This window comes from Hyaena hyaena, unplaced genomic scaffold (assembly GCF_003009895.1).
Source record: "Hyaena hyaena isolate Hyena2069 unplaced genomic scaffold, ASM300989v1 scaffold_796, whole genome shotgun sequence".
NCBI classification, from domain to species: domain Eukaryota; kingdom Metazoa; phylum Chordata; class Mammalia; order Carnivora; family Hyaenidae; genus Hyaena; species Hyaena hyaena.
The window spans coordinates 276449-301003 of NW_024081429.1; the positions used below are offsets into that span (position 1 = coordinate 276449).

The following is a 24555-nucleotide window of genomic DNA, read 5'->3' on the forward strand; positions in this document are numbered from 1 at the left end:
TGTTCATTCACTTTTGAGAGAGAGACAGAGTGTGAGCGGGGGTGGGGAATGGGGGGCGATGCAGAGAGAGAAGGAGACACCAAATCTGAAGCTGGCTTCAGGCTCCAAGCTGTCAGCACAGACCCAGATGCAGGGTTCGAAATCACAAACTGTGAGATCATAACCTGAGCCAAAGTCAGATGCTTAACCGACTGAGCCACACAGAGGCCCCTGTTTTTGACAATTTGAAAGGAAAATGATACCTCCATGTAGTTTTAGATTACATTTCTCTCAGGGGCACTTGGGTGGCTCAGTGGGTTAAGCGTCTGACTTCAGCTTAGGTCATGATCTCACAGTTTGTGGGTTTGAGCCCTGAGTTGGGCTCTGTGCTGACAGCTCAGAGCCTGGAGCCTGTTTCAGATTCTGTATCTCCCTCTCTCTGTGACCCTCCCCTGCTCACGCTGTCTCTCTCTCTCTCTCTTATAAATAAATAAAACATGAAAAAAAAAAGATTACATTTCTCTAATTATGAGTAAGGTTGGCAATCTCTTATTTGGCCCATTTTTCTATGTAATATTTGGTCTTTTTCCTTAAGCTTTTAAGAGTTAAAAAAATAAGCTGGAAATACTAAGCTTTTCCAGTTGCCATTTTTTCCCTCCCTACTTTTTTTTTCTTTCAAACAACGAAATTTATTATCTTGCAGTTCTGGAAATCAAGTCTGCGGCGAGTCCCACGGGAGTAAAGTCACGGTGGCTGTGGGGGCTGTGCTTCATTTGGAGGCTCTGGGGCAGGATCTGTTTCCTGGCCTTTTCCAGCTCTTCCAGGCTACGAGGTCCTTGACCCCCCTCCCTCCCATCCTTTACAGCATCGTTAAATCTAACTCTGATCTCCATTGGATGCCTTTTGAAATTGTTCATGGTATGTTGCCTTTTGTTTTTAACCATTCTTTTGTTGCATCTGGTTTTGTTTGAGCTGCAATTACAAAGCCTTTTCCCTACACCCAGGTTATTCCACCCTTTACCCGTGTGACTGGTGTGCTCTTGTGTGTTTACATTTTTTTTACATTCAGGTCCCCAATCCATTTTAGGTTTATTTCTATGTGTGGTAGGAGATAGTGATTTAATTTTACATATATTTTTCCCGATGACACAAAAATGTATCTTTGATGCAGTGATTTTGTTGTGCCCGAATCGTGAGTCCCCTGAGACCCCTAAGGAGCTGTCACCGATGCAAGTACATAAGGGTCTTTATTACAAGCTCGAGCAGGGGCTCACCTGTCTACCGGCGCAGCGGCAGCAAGGAGAAGCCTCGAACAATAGTGACAATAGGTCGGATCCTATTAACAGCTGTTGTAACAAACGGGGATGAGTGAGTGGTTGGATGAAAGGAAGCCTGCAGAGGATGGCAGTGCATATTCATGTACGTATATCCTGCCACTAGACTTAGTAAAAAAGTCCTAAAGGTATGGTTTCCGGTTCCAACTGACACCACTAGTTACTGGCTATGTTGCCTTGGACTGGTCAGGTAACCTCCCTTGAACCTGATTACTTATTTGTGTAAACGAGATAATACTGCTTACTTTTTCTAACAGAGCCTTTATGCGCATAAAATGACCCGAAGTAGGGTAAGACCACGCTTTCTTAATTGTAAAGGAGTGGGAGGTGAGGAGGGGAGAATGAGTGCACTGTTGCCCCAGGATACCATAATGAACCCCTCTAAAATTACCTAATTTTATTGAGAACCTAGGAGGAAATACATACCTACCAGTATCTCACAGCTAATGAGGGTCGGATAGTAGTTCCCAAAGTCCAGGTCCAGTCCGATTCCAAACTGAAGCCCGTACTCTAGTCATTAGGTTACAAGGGAGTCCCTTTAACTTTAAAATTCTGTTTTTCATGGGGCGCCCGGGTGGCTTAGTCGGTTAAGCGTCCGACTTTCGCTTAGGTCGTGATCTCGCGGTTCGTGGGTTCGAGCCCCGCGTCAAGCTCTGTGCTGACTGCCAGCTCAGAGCCTGGAGCCTGTTTCAGTCTGTGACTCCCTCTCTCTCTGACCCTCCCCTGCTCACGCTGTCTCTCTCTCTCTCTCTCCTAGAAATAAATAAAACATTAAAAAAACTTTAAAAAAATTAAAAAAAACCCAAAACACAAAGATGGTGCTGAAATCATCAGAAATGAAGGTTTTTATACATTCGGTGGTTCATCCTTTAATGCAGATGGCGTGGATCCTTTCACCGATTCGGTGTTTCGGGAGATTGAACACAATTTTTATCAATAACCAGGCAAGCCCTTCCCAGCCCTGAACGGCCTCCCCCGCAGCACGTGACGGCTCGCGCAGCCCGGCCCAGGGGCCGGCTGCGCGCGCAGCGCAGGGGGCGGGCCCTGCGGGCGTGGGCGGGGCTCCGCGGGCGGGAGGTTTGAATGGCTGGGAGGCTGCACCGCGCGGTGGCAGGGCTCCCCAACGCCGGGCTTCCACGCTCCGGCCCGGGATCGTCCGCTCCCGCCCGGAGGAGTCCGCTCCGGGATTTGCGGGCGGCACAGCTCGCGCGGGACGGCCCAGCAAGGCGCCCCCGCCTCGCGAGTCTGAGGTTTAGGGTACGTCCCTGGCCGGGATCTGCGGTTCCCGCTGGGCGGATGCGCGGGGTCCCCGTGGACCGGTGCGAGACCAGGCTCCCTTCGCTCCCCTCAGGATCTGAGGTCCCGGGTCCCCAGGGCCCCCCGCGGGGTCTGCAACTTGGCTCCCCGCCTCCCTTAAGATCTGAGGTCCGAGGTCGCCCCAGCGGGGGTCTCAGGCTCGGCTCCCTCCCGTCTCCGAAGAGGGCCTAAGTCTGGGGGTCCCCACCCGCCAGCGGGGTCTGAAACCCGGCTCCCTCCGCCTCCCGCAGGGTCTGAGGGCTAATCCTGCAGGGTCTGAGGTCCGGGGTCCCCCCAGCGGGGTCCGAGACCCCGCTCCGCTTCACGCCCCAGCCCCCGCAAGACCTGAGGTTGGGGTCCCCCCAGCGGGGGTCTGAGGCTCGGTATCCCCCTAGTAGGGTGTGAGGCCCTTCCCCTTCGCCCCCCACGCCCGCCGCGGGATCTGAGGTCCAGGCCACATCACTGCGGGCTCCCCCGTGGACTCTGAGGCCTGGGGTCTCGCGCCCGCGGGGGAGCAGCGGTCCGGCGCCGCGAGCCGGAATCCCGCGCGCTGACCACAAGGGGGCGCGCGAGGGCCCGTGCGCGGGGGTGCGGGTGACTCCGCCGTGGGAGATTCTGGGCAGTTACCTCCCGGAAGCCCGCGGAGCCTGCGAGCCAGGACTGTGCCCCCTTAGCGTCCGCCGCTCCCGGGGGCGCCAGGTGGGGTTCCGGGAAGCCTCCAGATGCCCTTACCGAGACAGAAGGGTTTGACTTGGGTTTTGGGGACGTCCGTCCCAGTAATGCCCCAGAGGACCGAAAGACTCGCAGAGGGGGCGCCGACCTGCAGTATTAGAGCGCGGGACGAACCTGCGTCCGGCGCTGGAACGGCCCCTCGGCCCCCTTGAACACCAGCTGAGACTTTAATAATTTCCCCCTCCCCCTCCCCCAGGCTGTGTAGAAAACGCGGACGGCGGATTCCCTCAGAGCCGGAAGGGAGGGGCGCACGTCAGTCTTGCGCATGCTCAGTGCCCCTCGCTCCTGGCTCGCGCGGCTCGGAACGGCGCAGCGGGTTCGCGGCTGGCGGGTCTCTCATGGAGGCTCCCGGGACGCCGGGCGGCGGGGTCTTGACGGGTGAGGGGGCTTCCTGCACTCTGGGGTGGAGGCGGAGGCGGAGGCGGAGGGCGGCTGCCGGGCGGGCGCCCGGGTCTCGGCCAGCGTGTGGACGCGGCTCGCCGGGCTCGTGCGGAGGGGAGCTTGGCCTTTCCGGAAGTCAGCCGGGCATCCTGTGGAGGGGGGCGGTCCCGAGTGCGTGGTCGTCCCGGTCCCTGTGGGGGGTGGGGGGCTGTCCCCGTCCCTGTGCGGAGTCGGGGGCTGTCCCCGTGCCCAGTACCGCCACCGTCCCTGTGGGTGTCCCTGTGGGGAGGGGGGCTGTGCCCGTGCCCAGCACTGTCACCGTCCCTGTGGGTGTCCCTGTGCGGAGGGGGGGGCTGTCCCCGTGCCCAGCACTGTCACCGTCCCTGTGGGTGTCCCTGTGGGGAGGGGGGGGCTGTCCCCGTGCCCAGCACTGTCACCGCCCGTGCGCGGTGTCCTTGTGGGGAGTGGAGGGTTGTCATGGCCCTGCTCCCCCCGTGGGTGCCGTCACCGTCCCTGTAGGGTGTGGGGGCCGTCCCGTGTATCCCGGCCCCCGTGGGTGTGGGGGCTGCCCCCCCCCCCGCGCCCATGAGGTACGCGAAGCTGGGTGGCTGTATGGTCCTTTACAGAGGACATCTTCCCTAGAAAAGGTCAGCGCGGGTCGGAGTTTGGGAAGCGCGTGCAGCCCCCACGCGCACGAGTAACTCCTTCGCTAGAGGTTTCGAGAACCCCGACAGCAGCACTGATGCTATGTGGAAGAGGTTTTTGTTAGAAGCTTTAAGTTTCCTTGTTGGTGTAAGTAGCACAAGATGAAAATCTGTTGAAAGCCTTGGAGAGGAAGGCTAGGATTTCAAATATATTGCGTGTTGTGGCTTTTTAAAAAAAATATTTTAATGTTTGTTTATTTGAGAGCGCGAGCATCCCAAGCAGGCCCTGCGGTCAGCACAGAGCTCGCCTAGATCAGGACTGAGAGAAGTGGGGTCCTTAACCCAGGCCCCCCCCCCCCCCCCGTGTTGCGCGTTAATGTCTCCTTTGTTTTCAGACGTTGTGGCATATGTTGAAGTCTGGTCGGCGAACGGAACAGAAAACTACTCGAAGACGTTTACAAACCAGCTTGTGGACATGGGGGCGAAGGTAAGAAAGTGGTTTTACCGCGGGCTCCTCTGGACATGGTGAGAAGTACTAGCGTTTTTTTTTGTTTTTTTTTTTTTTATTTCAAGGAGAGAGAGAAAGACAGCGTGAGCAGGGGAGGGCCAGAGAGAGAGGGAGTCACAGACTGAAACAGGCTCCAGGCTCCGAGCTGGCAGTCAGCACAGAGCCCGACGTGGGGCCCGAACCCACGAACCGCGAGATCGTGACCTAAGCGAAAGTCGGACGCTCAACCGACTAAGCCACCCAGGCGCCCCAGAAGTACTAGCGTTTCTTGCCGGGCGAGTCCCTGCTGAGAGCCCGAGGGAAGGACGAAGGAGACCGCAGGTGCGGTGGGCGTGGGCGGACCGTGAGGGGACCAGGTACCACAGGAGGGTCTCAGACCGCTGGCCTTCCCGGCGGAGGGAGGAGACTCCAGGCCAGAAACTCCGGTCCTGCCATCGGTTCATGGGACGCAGGAAGCTGTTCACCCAAGTGAGAAATACAAGGAGACAAAAAGGGTTTTTAAGGGAAAGATTGTGAATTTGGGCGTTTTGAAAACCTCCAACAGACATTCGGATGCACAAATCCAGCATTTGAGATCGTGAAGGCTCGAGATAACAATTTAAGGTCGATCCCCTGGGGGTCAAGTGAGACCACGGGTGTGATACTGGTTCTGGTGAAAGGTGCTGAGGTGGAAGGAGCCTGGTTAGTGTTTGGGGCAGGTGTTGGGAGCCCTGGACCCTGGAGCCGAGGCAGGATGCCAGGAGATTCTGGAAAACAAGTCTGCCTTTCTCAGGAGGGATGAACTAAAGATGGAACTTTGTATTTTTTATTTATTTATTTTTATTTTTTTACATTTCTATTTACTTTTGAGAGAGTGAGACAGTGTGAGCCGGGGAGGGGCAGAGAGGAGGAGACACAGAATCCAAAACAGGCTCCAGGCTCTGAGCAAACATTCAGCACAGAATGGACGCAGGGCTCAACTCACAGATGGCGAGATCACAACCTAAACGGAAGTCCGACGCTCAACGGACTGAGCCACTCAGGCGCCCCTAAAGATGGAACTTTAAAACCATGTGGAATCCTAAGACGAATTGAGACTGGCATATATATACTTTAGGTTCGAAAACTCTCAGGTTATTGTGGAGTGGCGCAGTTTTCCGGTGAAATGGGTAAAAGGATTGGAAGTTAGCCCAGGAGTGAATGAGCTACAGAGAATGTAGGTGGTAAAGGTAGGCTGCTCTCAGAGGGAATTCACCTGTGAACAAAGTGCACTTGTCTGTGTGTGTGTGTGGGGGGGGGGGTAGGCTGAGTTGAAGGGAGAGATTAACTAGATGAGATCCTTGAAGGCAGGGCCAGAGTTTAGGCTGAGGGAAGAGAGGCACCTGGGGTGTCAGACCCAAGGAGGACTCACCTGCGGGCAGAGAGGGCGCTCCTAAATTTTGTTATCCTAGTCCTTACCCTGATGGAGAGACCAAAGGCCTTGTATTGATACCTGCTACATACTTGGGCTAAAAGACAAATCACTGTGGCTGAGAAAAAGGCCATGAGTGTGGGAGTTGACAAAATGGTTTTTAAGAGTAGTATCAAGATCTTCGATTTCTTGGATCTGTTTGCTTTTCACCTTTTTTTTTTTTTAAGGTTATTTATTTTTGAGAGAGCCAGAGCGAGCAGGGGAAGGGCCGAGAGAGGGAGAGAATCAACACACTGTTAGTGCAGAGCCTGACATGGACTGTGAGATGATGACAGAGCCGAAATCACGAGTCAGATGCTTGACCGACTGAGTCACCCAGGCGCCCCTGTTTTTCACCTTTTAATTTAGAAAATTTTCAAATAGGAAAGTTGAACATAGAGACCCAATAATTGTTAGCACATTAACTTTTTTCATCATCATCTCTGCTATGCAGTAGCCTTACATATGTATGTGTTTTTTCCTAAACTATTTGAAAGGAAGTCCCCAGATACAGTTTGCCCCCAGATAGGTTCGGTGTATATCCTCTGAGAACAAGCCGCTTTCAGGTGTGATAGACGGCCGCATCTGAGGAAGTTAGTGTTGGTTCCGATCAGCCGACAGATGTTTCTGGCAGCGTAGGAGAGCGCCACTGCTGACTGCACTTGGCTTTGTCTTTCTGTCCGCATCCAGTGCGTGTCTGGTGGTAGATGATCATGGTTAGAAATTGTATTTTCCTGCATGTCTTCATGTATTTATTTTGAGCCTGTCCAGGGCTCCAGCTCATTTCCATTGGGTATTTCCTTCTCTTCTTGACTTGTAACCATTCTGTCTCTTTCAGTTGACCCCACTGTCGGCCATATGAATTGTTAAGATTTTCAATTAACTCTGTGGTTTATTTTTTCATCTTTATGGTATCTTTTGTTGATAATCGTATCACAGATTATTTCTTTATGGTGAGCTCTGTTGTGTGTCTTGTTTAAAAAAAACAACACAACTCTCTGTGCCTATACCAAGGTTATAAAGATTTCTCCTGTGTTTTCTGAAAGCTTTATCGTTTTGCCTTTCACATCTAGATTCATGGTGCATCTAGAATTGATTTTTATATATGGTATGAAATAGTTCTCTCTTTTTTTCCCCTATGTGAATACCCTTTTATCTTAGCACCATTCATTGAAAAGTCTCCTTTAGCCAGTCTCCGAAGTAATGCCTTGGTCCTCAGAACCATATGTTTCCGTACCTGTTCTCATGACGAACCAGTCTTTCATTGTTCTTTATAACCAATCTTCGTAAGTTGTCTTTCTTTTCCTTCAGGATGTCCTGGCTGTTCTTTGCCTTTTCGCTTTTCCAAATAGATTTTAGAATCACTTTGTCAATTTACAGCATAAAGCTTTTAAAAATTTTTGAATAGGATCAGACTGATAAAAATAGATCAGTATGGAGAGAACTGACATTTTTATCAAGTTGAATTTTCCAGCTCATGAACTTGTATGCCTTTGTTGGTTTTGGTTCAATTTCAGTAATGTTTTATAGTTTTCTCTGGTCATTTTTGATGCTATTATAAATGGTATCTTCTTCTAAATTCCTTTTTCTGATATGGGGATATAGAAAGAATTAATTTTTGCATATCCATGTTGTGTCCAAAAGATTTAGCAAACTCATTTATGAGATATGGCATTTTTAGGATTTAAAAAAATGTACACAATTGAATATCATGTGCATGGGACAGTTTTATTTCAATTTTTTTAATCCTCATACCTTTTATTTCTTGACCTAGTGCACCGGTGAGGACCAGCATTGAATATAGTGCACATATCAGGCATCTGTCTGGTTCCCCTTCTCCAAGGACAACTTTTGGCATGTTCACCTAATGCAATTTTTTTTTTTTTAATTGGAGTGTAGTTGACATACAATGTTATATTAGCTTCGGGTTTATAACGTAGTAATTCCACATTTGTGTACATTATGAAATGATCACCAGGGTAAATCTAGCTACCTACCATCTGTCACCAAAGTTACTACAATATTATTGGCTGTATTCCCTATGGTGTACCTTTCATCTCCATGACTTATTTTGTAACTGAAGTTTGTGCCTTTTATAACCTTCACATATTCTGCCCATTTCTTCACCTCTCTACTCTCTGGTAGCCGACAGTTCTCTGTATTTATGATTCTGTTTTGTTTTTTTATTACATATATAAGACCTATTACATAGTTAATGCAATTTTTTTTAACATCATATCCTAATTTCCTAAGTGTTTTCTTCATGAATCAACTTTTTGATTTCACCAAATGTGTTTTCTGCATGTAGTGAAATGAAAATAAGATTTTTCTCTTTTATTAATGTAGGAATAACTTTATTTCAGTGTTAGCCTTGCAGTCCTGGAATAAACTGAAGGGGTGGGGGTATACTCGCCTTTTGATATAATTGTTGATACGGTTTGCTTTCTTTTTCTTTGCAAATATTTCAGGGAGGGATACTGGCTAGTCATTTTCTGTTCCTGTAGTGCCGTTATGTGGTTTAGTACTAACATGCTGGTTTCATAAAACAAGTTGCAGAATTGTGACTCTTTTTTATTCTAAATTGGCATGGGATTGGTGTTATTTCTTTTAAAAATTTTTGCCATAATTCACTGATGAAGTCAACTAGTCCTGGAGTTGTCTTTGTTGATTTTTAAAAAAAATTTTGTTAGTGTTTAATTTGTTTGAAAATTACAGTATTATGCATTTTTTCTATTCTTATAAGCGATTTTAGAAAGCTGGTATTTTTTTATGAAATGTATCCATTTTATATAAAATTTCAAATTTATTGGATCAAAGCTATTCAAAATCTGTTTGAATCTTTTAATGTCTTCATGATATATAGTGATGATCCCTTCATACCAAAATAATGAAAAAAGGTTATTTGTGCCTTTTCTCTTATTTTCCTTATAACGTTTATCTGGGTTTTACTGACTTTATTAGTTTTTCCAAAGAACCAACTTTTGGTGTTCTTGATGGTCTTTTTCACTTTTATTAATTCTGGCCTCATTTTTATAATCCCCTAACTCAGTCTTTGGTTTTAATTAGCCCTTTTTCTAGCTTTTTCAGATGGGTGCATTGATCTTCAACCTTCTTTTTATATATGCATTTTTTATGACTTTGTTAAATTAACATTTAAGTGGAACACAGGGTGCTGAATGGTGAACAGAGTTCAACAACAGGCTATAGAGAAACTGAAACAGGTCCTGGAGGAGATACATGGCATACCTTGAAGGGCCACATGGGGAGAGAGAAGGCAGGACTCAAGGATGGATGCTTTGGGTTTCTTAGTCTAGGGCTGGATTAATCAGTTCACATCGAAAAGTGAGGTTTTAATTTGACAAACTATTTGTAAAAAAAAAAAAAATAAATAAAATGCAGACTAATCTAGAAAAAAAAAAACTACCCAGCTGACTGTAGATTCCTAAACAATTATAAATACTGTTTAAAGCCAAAAAAAAAAAACAGGTTTTGGTAGCTCCATGGGATCTTACTTAAGAGGCACACAAGGGGAAGGACCTTGGAGCTGAAGGAGATGGTTGATCACAGGGGCCCCTGGGGAACTAATATTTGCTTGTTATCTAGGGGGCTGGGGGCTGTTGTCTAGGGTGTGCGCTTGCATGAGGGGTTAGTGCTGGGTTGAGACCCCTGCAGGCCCCTTGGCTGAACAAAATGGATGCCGAGGCAGCAGTACCCTGGACTCGCTTAGCTAAGCTCTCCATAGCATTGTACTTACAAGTTTCTCCTGAAGCAGGGCTTTAGCTGCCTTACACACGGCTTTGTTGGGTAAATTGCAATATCTAGTTCTGCTTTTACTTTTTGTTTTATCTAATGGTTTATCTTCTTTTAAAAAAAGATTTTTTTCATGATTTATTTATTCCTGAGAGAGAGAGAGACAGACAGACAGACAGAAAGCGTGAGGAGGGGAGGGTCAGAAAGAGAGGGAGACACAGAATCCAAAGCAGCCTCCAGGCTCTGAGCTAGCTGTCAGCACAGAGCCCAACGTGGGGCTCGAACCTGCAAACTGTGAGATCACAACCTGAGCCACCCGGGCACCCCATCTAGTGGTTTATCTTCTTACCTCATCTCTAGATAAGCTTGATATTTTGTTTGTTGTTGGGTATTTGTTTTCTTTTGCTTTTTTTTGTTGTTGTTGAGTATTGTATATATTTAAAGATTGCTCAGAATTAGAGACCTAGAATTGTATTCTCTTTTTTCAAAAGAGATTCAAATTTGCTTCAGTCAAGATGTTTTTAGTGCTCATAATCCAGGATTATCTTAATCCAATTGCAGGATTGGAGATGATTTAAAACTGGAAGGTTTAAAACTGGAAGGCCTGTGTGGGCCTCTGTATGTGTGATTCACCCTTGGTCCTGTATCAGCCCTTTGGGTCTCTGTCCAGGATCTGAGGTTTTGCACATTACCATTCCGAGGCTGGCAGTCCAGTTTTTTGTCCCCCTTGTCCTCAGAGGCATTTAGAAGTGCTACCCAGTGTTTGCTAAATATCACAAAGCCTTGGGAAAGAAACAACCCTGAATGCTAGACTCTTATCTCTGATTGTGTCCATCTGTGCCTAGAATCGTGGCTCAGTAAGAATCCCTCACTGCCTCCATAGCTCTCCAGAGCCTTCCGGTAGGTAGGTAGGTAGACAGAGATATGTATGTGTATTTTATCAGAGCGATGAGTACATGTTGCTTAAAAGGGCAAATGTATGGTGCCGTGAAGTTCATAGTAAAAACAGAGACACCAACAATCTTCTGCTCTACACTTCCCGTTCTATTTTTTTAAGGCAGCCTTTTTCAGATCTGTTTTGTTTCTTTTGATACTTACCTTTATGTTTCCAAACTGTGCATATATTATTTTGATAAAATTAAATGTTGAAAGAGTTACGTATTACATGACTTCCACTTCTGGAAAGATTACATATAAAAGGAAAAATGTTTGACACTAAGAGTTTGAACATGACTTTATTAAACTTTTCTTTATCTTTGATATTTTAGCTGATTGTAAAATGCTAGGTCTATATTATTTTTCCTCGAAGGCACTTTTCATTGTTTTCTGACTTCTAGATTGCTTTTGGGAAGCCTGATGCCATTGTCCTGTCTCACTGTTGAGTGTGATTTATCCCCACCTTCACCTTCAGAGATTTAATTGTAAATCTTTCTTTGCTCCAGTTGTACTGAAATGTCATGATATGCTTAGTGTGGTGCTGCTTTCGTTCTCTGCTGGGCCCTTAGGGGTTCATTTGATCTGGAATGCACCCCTTTCATATGAGAAGTTCTTGAATTATTTCTTTCCTGACTTCTTTTCCATTTTCTCTATCCTGGTATTTCTTCAACTATTCTTACTTAGCTGTTGGCTCTCCTGGTCAGAGCTGATGCTGTTATTTATCTTCTGCATCCATCTCCTTGTCTTTTTGTTGTCCTTCAGGGGAGAGTTTGTCAACTTTATTATAACAACTTTATTATAGCATTTCTATAGGCTTTTTTTCTTTTTTTTACTTATGGCATCATAGTTTTAATTTCCAAGAGCTCTTTTAAAAAAAATAACCTTCCCATCTTAGAGATAATTTTTAACGAACATAGCATTTTCTGAAAATTTAAATGAATGTTATTTTCTTCCAAATATGTTAAATAAGTGTTTTAATTTCAATTTTGTAAATATTCTTTTTATGTCTGTTTTCTGTGCATTTCATTTTATGTCTTTGATGTAGAAAGGTTATCTTAAATGTCCTTAATTACCTGACTCAGCTCCCATTCTCTCCTGTACTGAAGATGCATTGCCAGCTCTAACGCTTTAGGTCAGAGGTTTTTTGAGAGAGAGTAGAGATAAACACGTGCATAAAACACCATCCCAACTGGAGCAGATAGGCTTTTTAACCTTGTGCATTTGTTAGAGTGGTTCTGTGTGACAGATTCTGGGAAATGGAATTGCTGGGATAGGCAGTTTTGATGTTTTTCTTTCGACGAATATTGAATGAAGTGTCCTTTTTGATCAGTTTTACTTATGAAATTGTTCACAAATGGTAATTTACATTTTGTTTTCTGCCTTTTGTCTACAGGTTTCAAAAACTTTTAACAAACAAGTAACTCACGTGGTGTTCAAAGATGGATATCAGAGCACTTGGGACAAAGCACAGAAGAGAGGTGTGAAGCTTGTCTCAGTGCTCTGGGTGGAAAAGTGAGTAGTTTCTTTATTTTTTTTCTCTGTAAGTATGAGTATCAGTCAAGTGTGGAGATATTTCACATACATCACCGAACCAGATAAAATTTGATTTGGTCTTTTCTGTTGCGTTTTACTTGGGCAAGTCATTTAATACCCTTAGGCCTCCATTTCAGCAGCTTGAAAATGGACTTAGTAGAATCCACAGCCCTGCCTCCGGGGCAGGTGACTGCTCAGGCCCTGTGACGGGCGTGCAGGATGTGCCTGATGTGCCGAGGAAAAACAGGGCGTGAATGTGGTGCAGCCCAGCCAGTGCTGCCAAAACCCAGGTACCACACACAAGGCTTCGATTTCTTATGGTCCTGGGGGCTAGAAGCCAAGGTCAAAGTGTTGGCAAAGTGTTGGGGGTGGAGTGGGGGGTGTGTCCATCTTAATCTCCTCTTGTAAGGACACCAGGTGCGTTGGATTAGGGCCCACCGTAGTGATCTCATTTAACCTTAATTGTCTCTAACTATAGTTGACACAGGGAAAAAGTGAACTGTGCAGGTCCACTTCTACATGAATGTTTTTCAATAAAAGCAACATTTTTTGGAGATTTGCAACAATTTGAAAAAACTCAGATAAACTGCAGCCTCAAAATAATGAAAAAATTAAGTTAGGTATTAAGAACACATTATATAACGTTACAAAATAAGTGTTAATTGCTTGTTATCGGTAAGACTTATGGTAAACAGTAGGCTATTAGTAGTTAAGTTTTGGGGGAGTCAAAAGTTACACCAGGATTTTTGATGACACAGTGAGGGGTTGGTGCCCCTAACCCCCATGTAGTTTGAGAGGCAACTGTACAGTCACATTCTGACATACTTCAGGTTGGGACTTCATATGAGTTTTGTGGGAAACGTAGTTGAGCCCATAACAGGTGTGGTTAAGGGGAACGTGGAGATTGAGGCCAGAGGGTAGTGGGGCATCAGATGGCCTGGGGCCTTGTAGGGCGTGAGGAGAGAAGTGTGAGGAACAGCAGCAGGAGAGTGGTGGAGGCCGCTGAAGGGTCCAGCGGAGAGAGGTCGCTGGGACCACGGTGGTGGTAACACACATGGTCATGAAGAATGGTCAGATTCAGGGTATATTTTTGAAGGTAGTACCACACTAGATCTGAGGATTTGGATGTGAGTTTGTAGAGCAGGAGAAGAATCAAGGATGACTGTGAGTGTTGGGCCTGAGGAACCCGAAAGATGGGTTTGCTGGTTACTAAGATTGGGAAGGCCTCAGAGCACCAGGTTTGAGGGGCAGGTATGAGTTCTGTTGGGCTGTGCTGAATTTGGGGTGTTTATTAGGTTCTCTTTTGGAAGTATCAGGTAGACAGTTGGATATATGAGTGTGGAGCTCCTGGGGGAGGTTGGAGATGAAATTGCGGGAGTCTTTTGTATACATTTGTTATTTGAAGCCATAAATCTGGATGTAGTCTCTCAGTAAGTGTAGACAGAAGGGAAGAGGTTCCCAGGTTGATCACTCTAGTGTTGGGTGTTGAGGAGGTCAGCCAGTGAGGATGGGATTCTAGAGAGCTTTCAGGAAGGGATAATGATCAGGTGTGGCAAATAGGTTGAGTAAGGGCAGGTGCAGAGCCTGATGGGACTCAATCCCATGACCGTGACATTATAACCTGAGCTGAAATCAAGACTCAGACACTTAACCAACTGAGCCACCTAGATCTGTCCGTTATTGAATGAGGTATTGAAATCCCCAAATGTTACTGTTAAATTGTTATTTCTCACTCTTAAGTACTTTCAAGTTAGCATATCTGTTCAAAGTGAGCAGCATTGTTTTAAAAGGAATCTTTTTTCTCTGAGCAGTAAGTAGATCTCAACAGTGGGTTTACAGTAGTCAGCAAACCATGTTGTAAACAGATGTAGTGTCATCAGGCTGTGTTGTTGTTCACAGAGCACAGGCAGAGTAGATTTAGCAGGATTCTGAGGGGCCTTAAGATTTTCAGGATGGTACATGGATATTGGCTTCCACTTCAGGTCACCAGCTGCATGAGCCCCTCACAAGAGGGTCAGTCTGTCCTTTGAAGCTCTAAAGCCAAGCAGTGACTTCTCTCTGATGGTGAAAGTCCTAGGTGGCATCTTCTTCTAACAGAAAGCTATTTGGTCCACACTGAAAATCTGTTGTGTAGTGTAGTCACCTTCCTGAATGATCTCCGCTAGATCTTCTGGAGAACTTGCTGCAGCTTCTGCATCAGCACTTGTTGCTTTGCCTCGAACTTCCATGTTATAGAGACGGCTTCTTTCCTTAATCCTCACCATCAAATGTCTGCTAGCTTCAGACTTTTCTTCTGCAGCTTCCTCACCTCTCTCAAACGTCATAGCACTAAGAGAGCTGGGGCTTTCCCCTGGATTAGGCTTTGGCTTAGGGGAATGTTGTGGCTGGTTTTATCTTCTATCCAGACCACTCAGACTTCCTCCATGTTGGCAATAAGGCTGCTTGCCTTTTCTTATCATTTGTATGTTCACTGTTATGGCCCTTTTAATTTCCTTCAGGAATTTTCCTTTATATTCACAATTTGGCTAACTGCTTGGTGTAGTTTTTGGTCTATTCTGGCTTTTGACATACCTTCCTCACTAAGCTTAATCGTTTCTAACTTTTGATTTAAAGTGAGAGATGTGTGACTCTTCACTTCACTTGATCATTTAGGGGTCATTGTGGGGTTTATATTTTTTGGCCCAATTTCAATACTGCTGTGTCTCAGGAAACAGGGGCCCGAGGAGACGGGGAGAGACGGGAGCACGGCTGGTGGGTGGAGCAGTCAGAACACACTCATTTATCAAGTTCACTGTCCTGTGTGATGGGTGTGGTTTGTGGCACCCCAAAACAATGGCAGTAGTGATATCAACGATCACTGATGACAGATCACCATACAAATATTATAATGACAGAGTCTGAAATATTAGTATTACCAAAATGAGACATGAAGTGAACAAATAGTGTTGGAAAAACAGTGCTGATTGACTTGCTCTTTGTGGGGTTGCCACACACCTTCCAGTTTCGAAAGAATGCAATATTTGCAAAGCACAGTAAAGCAAAGTACAATAACATGAGATGTGCCTTTACTTTAGGCTTTGTGGGCCTTGTGTTTATTCAGCTACTGAATTCTTGGACTGAAAGGAGCCATAGAGAATGAGCAAACGGGGGGTGGCTGTGTATTTTAAATCTGGGTCCTGAGCCAGGGTGGTCTGTGGGCCTTAGTTTACAAATCCCTGCTGTGTAATACAGCCTTTGCAATTTCTCCACTTGGCCCTGATGCCCTCCTGTTTCTCTAGTCTTTTTTTTTTTTTTTTCCTTCACGTTGATCCTCCTTCATGTTCGTTGACTCTTTTCTCCATCAACTAACTCCATTCTGTCATTAAGTCTATTTAGTAAATTTATTTCATGTATTTTTCAGTTCTGACATTTCCAGTTGGTTTTCTTATGTATGTTCTGTTTTTCAGCTGAGATTTCTATTTTTGCCTTTCCTGACATCCCTTACATGTGTATTTTCTGTTCCTTTGCAAAGTATGATGACTACATACTTTAATCACCTTTACTAATAATTCCAGCATTTCAGGATTGGTGTCTATTGATTGTTTTTTTCCCTAGGAATGTGTTGCATTTTTCTGGCTCTTTTTTTAAATTTATTTTTTAATGTTTTATTTATTTCTGAGAGAGAGGCAGCATGAGCAGGGGAGGGTCAGAGAGAGAAGGAGGTACAGAATCTGAAACAGGCTCCAGGCTCTGAGCGAGCTGTCAGCACAGAGCCCGACATGGGGCTTGAACCCATGAACTGTGAGATCATGACCTGAGCCGAAGTCAGACGCTTCATCGACTGAGCCACCCAGGAGCCCCTTTTCTGGCTCTTAATGTGACCTTTTAACTTAAGGTTTTATATTAGACACTGTTAATGTTATATAGATTCTGCATTCCCTTATACTGTTCTGAAGATTGTAGATTCTGTTTTAACACGCAGTTAACTTGTTTAGCTTTAAAATGCAGAATGTCAATCTAAGACCTGTGGTGGACATTTCCTTAGATTCATTCAGTTCGTTAAGCCTTGGCCACAGGCTGATACCGGTTTGCTTTATGTACATGGAGGTCAACGGGTCAGCCAGGGAAGTGGTCTTTTCTGCTCGGAACTTGAGGTTCCTCTTCTCTGGCTTGTTTCCTGGATCCTAGCCTCATTCTCTGGTGGCCCTCCTTGCCAGCGCCCCTCCCCCTGGCTCCTTTGGCTAGAAAGACAGCAAGTTCTCCTGTCAGAGGTTGAGCTGCTCATCACCCCCATGCCCACAGAGACTGCCACGGTCTTACCTCAGGGTAGAGACCCAGAAAATCCGGGAAAGCCACAGATTGTTTGCTTCCTTTGAAAATACGCCTTTTTGTTTGTTTCTAAACCTTTTTTAAGATTTGCAGAATATATGTATGACTTAATAGTGCATAGGCAGGAGATTTGGTTTTTAGGACTAAAGACAAGTGAAACCTAGTTTTGTTTATTTATTTTTTAAGCATCTGAAACCAGCCTAATTCTTGTCCCTTTGTAAATTATTTGATCTTTCTTCAAGGGGACTCAGGATTTTTTTTTTTCCCTTAAACTCCAGTGGTTTTCTTTAGTAGGTCTTGAATTGATCCCATTGTTGATTCCAATTCTAGTTTGGCCCTTTTAAGAGATTCAGGGCTTTCTTTCTGGAAAAACTTACAGTTTTATAGTTTTAATTATTGCTCTGTTTTATTGTCTTGTTATTGCTCTTCAAGGACTTCAGTTATATGTATGTTGGACCTTTTTCACCTGCCTTTAATTTCAACCATTTTGACTCTGAGCCTTTTTACTTCTTTCTGGATGTTATTTTTATCCTTCTCCCCCACTTCTGTTTTTATTCAGTATTCTTTATTAAATTTTCATTTGAATCTGTTTCTTCTTTGACATGTTACAGTTAAGTCTTCATTTCTGACATGATTTTGTCTTCATTTTCTTTCCTAAGTTTAATCAGCTTTTTAGTGTCGTCCATTTTGTTCTTAATTTTTATATTTATGATTCAAGAAATACTTCACACGTGTGGATGGATTGGTGGGTGAATGTATTTTCCCAAATACTTGTTTGACAGTATTTGATTCAAATATGAGTGTTGTGTTACTTCTTCAACTTTGCTTTTATTTTTTATAGCAGGTGAATTTTCATTAGCTAAAGTGGTTCAATTTGTATTTTCTTTCCCAAACAGTTTTAATCTGGATGTGGTCTGCTTTGTTCTATTGACATTAGTTTTACAGGCAAGGCTGCTAGTTTCTGAGCACCATCGTACGTCAGTTCTGCTCACTGCATAGTTCCTTTCACGGATGACATTGATGGTGAGGGGGAAGGGTTTGCCTTTTGTTTCTGTGGGTCCTTGAATACATTCCTCTTCGTTCTTCACTGCTGTTTGCTCCAGGGTTACCCCTCCTTCTCATAATGAAGACTTGTCAGAGCCTGTCAGTTCTGGGCCTCAGCTGTAATAGGTGCCCCAAACCACTCCTATTCTGTGTTTCAGCAGTTAGTGCCAACTTCCTCATTTTCTGAGTTGTTTTATCTTTACTTCATCTGAGTGCTCCAGGCCCCTCCATGCTCTTTATGGAATTGTATGCCCTCTCCTCTGCTTTCTGCATCCACTGACTTGCAGCCAAATTGGAACTTGGGTTGTTTTTCTACTTATAAGTCATTTGAACTTTTGATTAAAACATAGGTCAATATGTGTCCCTTACTTGCATTAAAAATTTTTTTTGTTTTTATGGGAGGTTGTAGGGGAAGGTTCACAGTGAAGCAGCTCCCTCATCTCCTTATTCAGTCCATTAAAATGGCCTTATTGATTGTATCTCAGACTAGATCTCGTGGATGCTTTATCTTTACTGTTCCCCCTGAGTCCAGACAGCCATCATCCTGCCTTATTACTGAGTAGCCTGCTGCCTGTCCCCCTTTCGTTTCACCTCTTATACATTTGCAAATGCAGCACTTCTAACACATAAATCAGTTTTATCCTTCTTGCTAAGATAAAGTGGCTTAGAATTAAGTGATCCCAAGCAGGGAACAGTGAACTACAGTCTGTGGGCTGAATCCAGCCCACCGCCTTGTTTGTTTTCTATAGCTTTTTAACTAACAGTGGTTTTTGCAGTTTTAAAAGGTTGGGGAGAAAATCAGAAGAATATTTTCTGACACAGGAAAATAGTACAAAATCCAAATCTCAGTGTCCATAAATAAAGTTTTCCTGGAACACAGCATGCACACCTGAGTGTGTATTGTGAATGGCTGCTTTTGCACTACATCTGTGGAAGGGGTAGTATTACCGAGATCACAGGGCCCACAAAACAAAAAGTCTTCGGTAGTACTATCCCAACTCCGTATTTCCTATTTGTGCTATTAGAACTTACTTTGTTAATGTCTATTTTTTTTAAATTTTTTAAAAATGTTTTACTTATTTCTGAGAGAGAGAGAGAAAGAGAGAGAGAGACAGCATGAGCAAGGGAGGGTCAGAGACAGAGGGAGACACAGAATCTGAAGCAGGCTCCAGGCTTTGAGCTGGCTGTCAGCACAGAGCCCAACGCGGGGCTTGAACCCACTAACCGTGAGATGATGACCTGAGCCGAAATCAGACGCTCAACCCACTGAGCCACCCAGGCGACCCTCATTTGTCTGTTTTTTAAATTTAATTTTTTAAATCAAGATAAGGGTTTTCTTTAATCCCCATCACCTGTTTCCCCCATCCCCTCACCTACCTCCCTTCTGGTAAGCATCAGTTTGTTCTATACAGTTAAAAGTCTATTTCTTGGTTTGTCTCTCTTCTCTCTCTCCCTTTGCTTGTTTGTTTTGTTTCTTAAATTCCAGATATGAGTGAGATCATGGTATTTGTCTTTCTCTGACTTCATTTAGCATTATACTCTCTAGCATCATCCATGTTGTTGCAAATTGCAAGATTTCTTTTTTTTTTTTTTTTTTTAAGTTTATTTATCTTGTGCTAGAACTAGTGTGGAAGGGGAAGGGGGGGAGGCTCTCTGCTGACAGAAGAAAGCCCAGCATAGGGCTCAAACTCAAACCGTGAGATAATGACCTGAGTCAAAGTTGGTTGCTTAAATGACTGAGCCACCCAGGAACCCCTTAGTCTTTTTTTTTTTTTTTTTTGGCTTAACAATATTCCATTGTATATGTACTACATCTTCTTATTCCATTCATCTATTGAGGGATGATTGGGCTGCTGCCATAGTTTGACTATTGTAAGTAAATAATGCTACTATAAACATAGGGATGCATATATCCCTTTGAATTAGTATTTTTGTATTTTTTGGATAACTATCCAAGAGTGTGATTCATTTGTCTGTTTTACCTACCTGCATACCTAATCATGCATTTTGGCCTTTCCATTATGATGTAAACTCTGTAAGTGCAGTCACCGTGTTTGTCTTCTTTTATAGTTGTGTTTCCACTAAGTATCTGACAAATTTCTGGCTCGTAGTGGGTACTCAATAAGTATTTGTCCTATCAACAAATGAATTGAGAAGGTTTTATTACATTAGCCTAGAGATATCAGAGAAAATTTGTATAGTAACATGGAGAGGGGGAGTATACAGAAAAATAGACCTTTCCTGAAAGCCCGAAATTAATGGAGATGCTTGTGTAGCAACATCAACTGACAGGCATCCTTGTACTGAAATGAGGCCTCCCAGCTAATCCTGACAACGGAATTCTCACATTTTCTTCTCCTAAGAGTCTTGCCATCTTGCTTTCATTGGTGATCTGTTCCCTAAATCCCTCTTTGCTTTATCCCCTTTCTCTTGTTTTTGCCCTTCATGAGGGCTTATTTCTTAAGGAGATCATGGAAATTCCAAAATTATTACTCAAGGACAACTTCATCAAGCCCCTTTATTATTATTATTTATTTATTTTTAGAGTGTGTGTGTGTGCACGTGCACGCATGTGCAAACTGGGGAGGGGCAGAGGAAGAGAGAGAAAGTCTCAAGCAGGCTTCATGCTCATTGGGGTGCCCAGTACAGGGCTTAATTCCACGACCCTGGGATCATGACCTGAGCCAAAATCAAGAGTTGGACACTTAACTCACTGAGCCATCCAGGCACCCTTCATCAAGTTCCTTTAAAGTTAACTTAAACATAGAGTAGCAGAATGGATAAATAAGCAAGATCCATCTATATGCTATTAACAAGAGCATCTTAGACCTAAGTATACTTGCAGATTGAAAGTGAGAGAATGGAGAACCATCTATCGTGCTAATGGAGGGCAAAAGAAAATTGGAGTAGCCATACTCAAACTAGATTTTAAAACAAAGACTGAGAAATACAACAGATGAACATAGGGGAAGGGACGGAAAAATAAGATAAAAACAGAGAGGGAGGCAAACCATAAGCGACTCTTAAATACAGAGAACAAGCTGAGGGTTGCCGGAGGAGAGAAGGGTGGGGGGATGTGTTAAATGGGTGATGGTTATTAAAGAGGGCACTTTTTGGAATGAGCATGTGGTGTCATATGTAGGAGATGAATCACTGGGTTCTATTCCTAGAGCCAAGGCTATACTGTAGGTTAACTAACTTAAATTGAAATTTAAAAATTTAAAAATTTATTTACTACAAATAATTTAAATTTTCATAAGTTAAAATTTAAAGTATTGTTAATTCATTTAAAAAACCCTAAAAACTATAACAATTATATCATAATTAAGGGGGTTATTCAAGATATAACAGTTGTGAATATTTATGCCCCCAATGAGAAAGCACCCAAATATATAAATTAATCACAAACATAAAGAAACTCAGAGATAATACCATAATAGTAGGAGACTTTAATACCCCACTTACAGCAATGGACATATCAGAGCAGAAGATCAAGAAGAAAAAAATGGCTTTGAATGACATGCTGAATCAGATGGACTTAGCAGATAGATTCAGAACATTTCATCCTAAGGCAGCAGAACACATTCTTCTTGAGTGCACATGGAACATTCTCCAGAACAGATCACATGCTGGGCCAAAAATCAGCCCTCAACAGATACAAAAAGATTGAGATCATATTATGCATACTGTCAGATCACAATGCTATGAAACTTATAATCAACTACAAGAAAATTTGGAAAGCCCTCAAATACATGGAGTTTAAAGAACGTCTTACTAAAGAATGAATGAGTAAACCAGGAAATTAAAGCAAAAATAAAAACACATGTGGAAGTAAATGAAAATGAAAAAATGACCATCCAAACCCTTTAGTATGCAGCAAAGGCAGCCCTAAGAGGGAAGAATATTGCAGGAAAGGTTCCAAATACACAACCTAACCTTACACTTAAAGGAGCTAGTAAAGGAGCAGCAAATAAAGCCTAAAGCCAGCAGACAAAAAGAAATAATAAAGAATAGAGCAGAAATAAATGATACAGAAACAAGCAAAACAGTAGGACAGATCAGTGAAACTGAAATCTGGTTTTTTGAAAAAATAAACCCCTATCCACTAGACTTATCAAATAGAAAAGGACCCAAATAGATAAAATCATGAATGAAACCAGAGAGATCACAACCAACACCCCAGAAATATAAATAATTATAAGAAAATACAATGAAAAATTATACACTAACAAACTGCACAACCTGGAAGAAATGGGCAGATTTCTGGACACACACGCTACCAAAACTGAAATATGAAGAAATAGAAAACTTGAACAGGCCCATAACCAGCAAGGAAATTCAGTCAGTTACTAAAAATCTCCCAACAAAGAGTCCTTGGCCAGATGGCTTCCTAGGGGAATTCTACCAGACACTTAAAGCAGAGTTAATATCTCTCCTTCTCAAGCTGTTCGAAAAAATAGAAATGGAAGGAAGGCTTCCAAAGTCATTCTCTGAAGCCCAGTATTACCTTGATTCTAAAAGCAAAGACCCCCATCTCTGATGAACCTGGATGCAAAAATTCTCAACAAGATACTGTACTAGCTAATTGAATTCAGCAGTACGTTAAAAGAATTATTTACCATGATCAAGTGAGATTAATTCCTGGGATACAGGGCTGGTTCAATATTCTCAAATCAATGTATACATCACATTAATAGAAGAAAGGATGAGAACCATATGATCCTGTCAGTAGATGGAGAAAAAGCATCATTTCTTGATGAAAACCTTCAAGAAAGTAGAAATAGAAGGAACGTATCTTAACATCATGAAAGCTATATATGGGGGCTCCTGGTGGCTCAGTTGGTTAAGCATCTGAGTTCACCTCAGGTCATGATCTCGAGATTCGTGAGTTTGAGCTCCATGCGGGGCTCTACTGACAGCTCAGAGCCTGGAGCCTGCTTCAGATTCTGTGTCTTCCTCTCTGTGCCCCTCCCCCACGTATGTGCACGTGTACTCTCTCAAGTAAACATTTAAAAAAAAAAAAGCCATATGTGAAGGCCTGCAGCTAAGATTATTCTCACTGGGAAAAAATAGAGCTTTCCCTCTAAGATCCGGAACACAGCAGTGATGTTCACTCTCACCACTGTGGTTAAACATAGTACTAGAAGTCCTAACCTCAGTCATCAGACAACAAAAAGAAATAAAAGACCTACAAATTGGTGAAGAAAAAGTCAAATTTTCACTCTTGTCAGGTGACCTGATGCTCTACATTGAAAACATGAAAGACCACCAGAAAACTGCTATAGCTGTTAATGTGAATTCAGCAAAGTCGCAGGATATAAAATAAATGTACAGATATCAGTTCCATTTCTATACACCAATAATCAAGCAGCAGAAAGAGAAATGAAAGAATCAATCCCATTTACAATTGCACCAAAAACCTTAAGATACCTAAAAATAAACCTAAAGAGGTAAAAGTTCTGTTTGATGAAAAACTATAGAAAGCTTATGAAAGAAGTTGAAGACAGAGAAATGGGAAAAAAATTCTATTTCTATACATATGGATTAGAAGAACAAATATTGTTAAAATGTCTATACTATGCATTCAACACCACCATTCTTCACAGAACTAGGTAAACAATCCTAAAATTAGTATGGAACCAGAGAAGACCCTGAATAGCCAAAGTAATGTTGAAAAAGAAAAGCCAGTTTGGAGGCATTACAATTCTAAACTTGAAGCTGTATTACAAAGCTATAATCATCAAGACAGTATGATACTGGCACAAAAACAGACACATAGATAAGTGGAACAGAATAGAGAACCCAGAAATGGACCCACAAACAAATGGCCAACTAATCTTTGACAAAGCAGAGTATCCAATGGAAACAAACCTCTTCAGCAAATGGTGTTGGGAAGACTGGAGAGCAACATGACGAAGAATAAAACTGGACCACTTTGTTACACCACAGACAAAAATAAATTCAAAATGGTTAAAAGATGTAAAAGTGTGAGACAGGAAACCATCAAAGTCCTGGAGGAGAAAACCGGCAACAACATCTTTGACTTCAGCTGCAGCAATTTCTTACTAGACATGTCTCAGGATGCAAGGGAAATAAAAACAAAAATGAACTATTGAGACCTCATCAAGATAAAGAGCTTCTGTACAGTGGAGGAAACAAAACTAGAAGGCAAGGAACAGAACAGGAGAAGATATTTGCAAATGACATATTGGATAAAGGGTTAGAACTCAAAATCTATATGAAACTTACCAAACTCAACACCCAAAAAACAAATAGTCCATTGAAGAAATGGGCAAAAGACATGAATGAATAGGCACTTTTGCAAAGAAGATATTCAGGTGGCTAACAGACACACAAAAAGATGCTCAACATCACTCATCAGGGAAATACAAATCAAAACCACAATGAGATACTACCTCACACCTGTCCGAGGCTAAAATTAGCAACTCAGACAACAGTAGATGTTGGCAAGGATGCGGAGAAAGGGGAACCCTTCTACACTCTTGGTGGGAATGCAAACTGGTGTAGCCACTCTGGAAAACTGTAAGGAAGCCCCTAAAAAAATTAAAAATAGAATTTCCTTACAACCCAGTAATTGAACCACTAGGTATTTATCCAAAGGATATAATGATGCTGATTCAAAGGGGCACATGCACTCTGATGTTTATAACAGTGCTATTG

At 43.3% G+C, this 24555-nt stretch overlaps 1 protein-coding gene across 3 annotated transcripts in view; it reads left to right on the forward strand.

Moving 5' to 3' along the window:
- The first annotated feature begins 2493 nt into the window (after positions 1-2493).
- The window catches only part of MCPH1 (microcephalin 1), a 270061-nt gene continuing 247999 nt past the window's right edge, over positions 2494-24555 (forward strand). The window contains exons 1-4 of one of the 3 annotated variants that reach the window (XM_039219167.1): positions 2494-2632; positions 3538-3719; positions 4762-4853; positions 12383-12501. In XM_039219167.1, the coding sequence (XP_039075098.1) occupies positions 2610-2632; positions 3538-3719; positions 4762-4853; positions 12383-12501 (416 nt within the window). In that variant the 5' untranslated portion in view covers positions 2494-2609. Of the gene's footprint in view, positions 2633-3249; positions 3309-3537; positions 3720-4761; positions 4854-12382; positions 12502-24555 lie in introns of those variants that run through there. The other 2 variants (XM_039219166.1, XM_039219168.1) reach the window with 2 other exon arrangements.